At 28.8% G+C, this 2,003-nt stretch overlaps 1 protein-coding gene across 1 annotated transcript; it reads left to right on the top strand.

Moving 5' to 3' along the window:
* The first annotated feature begins 1,478 nt into the window (after positions 1-1,478).
* LOC103307701 lies at positions 1,479-1,888 on the top strand. The gene is made up of 2 exons (XM_008179925.1): positions 1,479-1,495; positions 1,576-1,888. Exons 1-2 carry the CDS (start codon positions 1,479-1,481, stop codon positions 1,886-1,888), a joined length of 330 nt encoding a protein of 109 aa, XP_008178147.1.
* Positions 1,889-2,003: the final 115 nt, after the last annotated feature.

The raw sequence follows: 2,003 nt of genomic DNA, 5'->3' as shown, positions 1-2,003 counted from the left end.
GGTAAACGGCTATCCCTCGTATAAATAACTTGTCATATTTATTTCATTGTTATAATAAGATCAGTCAACCGGTTTTTTAAATCCAGAATTCAACTGTTCATAAGGTTATTTTAATTTTTTATTATATTTAATTTCACATAAAAAATAAGTTATATATATTTTGTCTTTTAAACCATCAAAAATACTATTTTTTAATGTCTAGTCTAGATTAAAATTAAAAAGTAAAATAAATTATATTTCAGTCTCTTATTATACTATATACCTATTATGGTCTCATATTAAATTAGACAGACAATTATCAAAAATGAATTCAGATTTTGAAAAAAGTTGAAATAAGAAAGTCAATTAATCAATACAACTTTTAGTAGGAAAGTAATTTAGTCTTTTAAATTTTTATTAAAAACCATCAGTTAAATATTAAATTAAGTATCTATCTACCCAAAATATGATTTTTATAGAAAAAATCTTTATATACCTATTATACAATTTCTAGTATAAATGTCACTAGTTCAAGCTGAATTTTACAACTCACAAGGCCACAGCTACAGAGTAAGTTAGGCTTGGCCACATGCATATACAAAATTATTATTTAAATAAAACCACTTTTTACAGATGCCATTGAGTGTTTGATTCATGATTGTATCAAACTATATGTACTGACTTCAGGGGCGAACGCAGGGAGGGTTTTAGGGGTTTAAACACCCCCCGAAATAGTAGGTACAAAAAATAAATTATCTGACCTACAAATGTATTACTAATAACATATTTACAAAAAAAATAAAATAAATTATTAGTTATTAAAAAGTTTCCCTTCTCTCGTGGTTTGTAAATTAATGGATACAGTAAAATCACCAATAAAATGTATGATAATGTAGTTTCGAAGTGAGTATGACAGTATGTTATAACTATGAAAATAAATTGAAAACCATCGGAGTCAAACCTCATGCCCTGCTTGCATCGATAAAATCACCTCAATTTATAATAGCTTTAACAGTAGTAAAGCCGATTTTCAGCATAATGAAAAATCTCAGTGTGCTTTTACAAAAGGAAGATTGTGATCTTAGCTTATGCATTGATTATGCAAATCACGTGTATCATGAAATCAATGAGATGCGTTGTGATTCGGAGTTGAAATTCAAAAGCTTGTATGCAGCAGCAAAAGAAATGGCGGATAAAATTAATATTAATTTAGCACCCCCGCGAAATATTGGAATACATAAGAACAGAGACAGTTATGAAGGCGGTTCAGAGGAATATTTTCGCCGGTCCATTTTTCGTCCTTTTTTGGACCACTTATTAATGCAGTTAAAAATAAGATTTCTTGAACACTATGGGAAATATTGTCAAAAATTCAAAATATTCTTCCAACTAAGTGTTCTGAGCTGAATACAAAAGAAATCAGTGAAACGGTAAATACTTTTGCAAAAGAATGGCCAAATTACATTAAGAAATCTACTGATGATTTTATAGCTGAGATGATGACCATGTGGCACAGGTAACAAAATATTCAATTTCTTATACATAAAAATATTTTTTGTGATCTATATTAAAACATAAAATGCATTTTTGTTTCAGACATTGTTTAAATATGTCAAAGGATAAACGGCCTAGAACGTTTATTGAGACTCTCAACAATTGTAATTTTCCATTGTATCCATCAATACACACATTTTTGCAGATTGGTGCAACTCTACCCGTTTCTGTGGCAACAAGTGAACGGTCTATTTCTTGTCTTCGAAGATTAAAAACATATCTGCGCAACAAGACTGGTGAAGGGAGATTAAATGGATTGATGCTATTAAACTTATACAGAGACGTGGAAGTGACCTGTGAACAGGTCATTGACATAATGGCAAAAAAACCAAGACGCATAGATCTCGTTTTATAATGTAAATTAACAAATTGTAATAATCAGTTATTAATTATTATCTATAATATTATGTATTATGTATTTATAGCATAAGTGACTAAAATAAAATATAGAAAAGTGTAATACATTATGA

This window comes from Acyrthosiphon pisum, chromosome X (assembly GCF_005508785.2).
Source record: "Acyrthosiphon pisum isolate AL4f chromosome X, pea_aphid_22Mar2018_4r6ur, whole genome shotgun sequence".
NCBI lineage: Eukaryota > Metazoa > Arthropoda > Insecta > Hemiptera > Aphididae > Acyrthosiphon > Acyrthosiphon pisum.
This window is presented reverse-complemented; position numbering and strand designations above follow the sequence as displayed.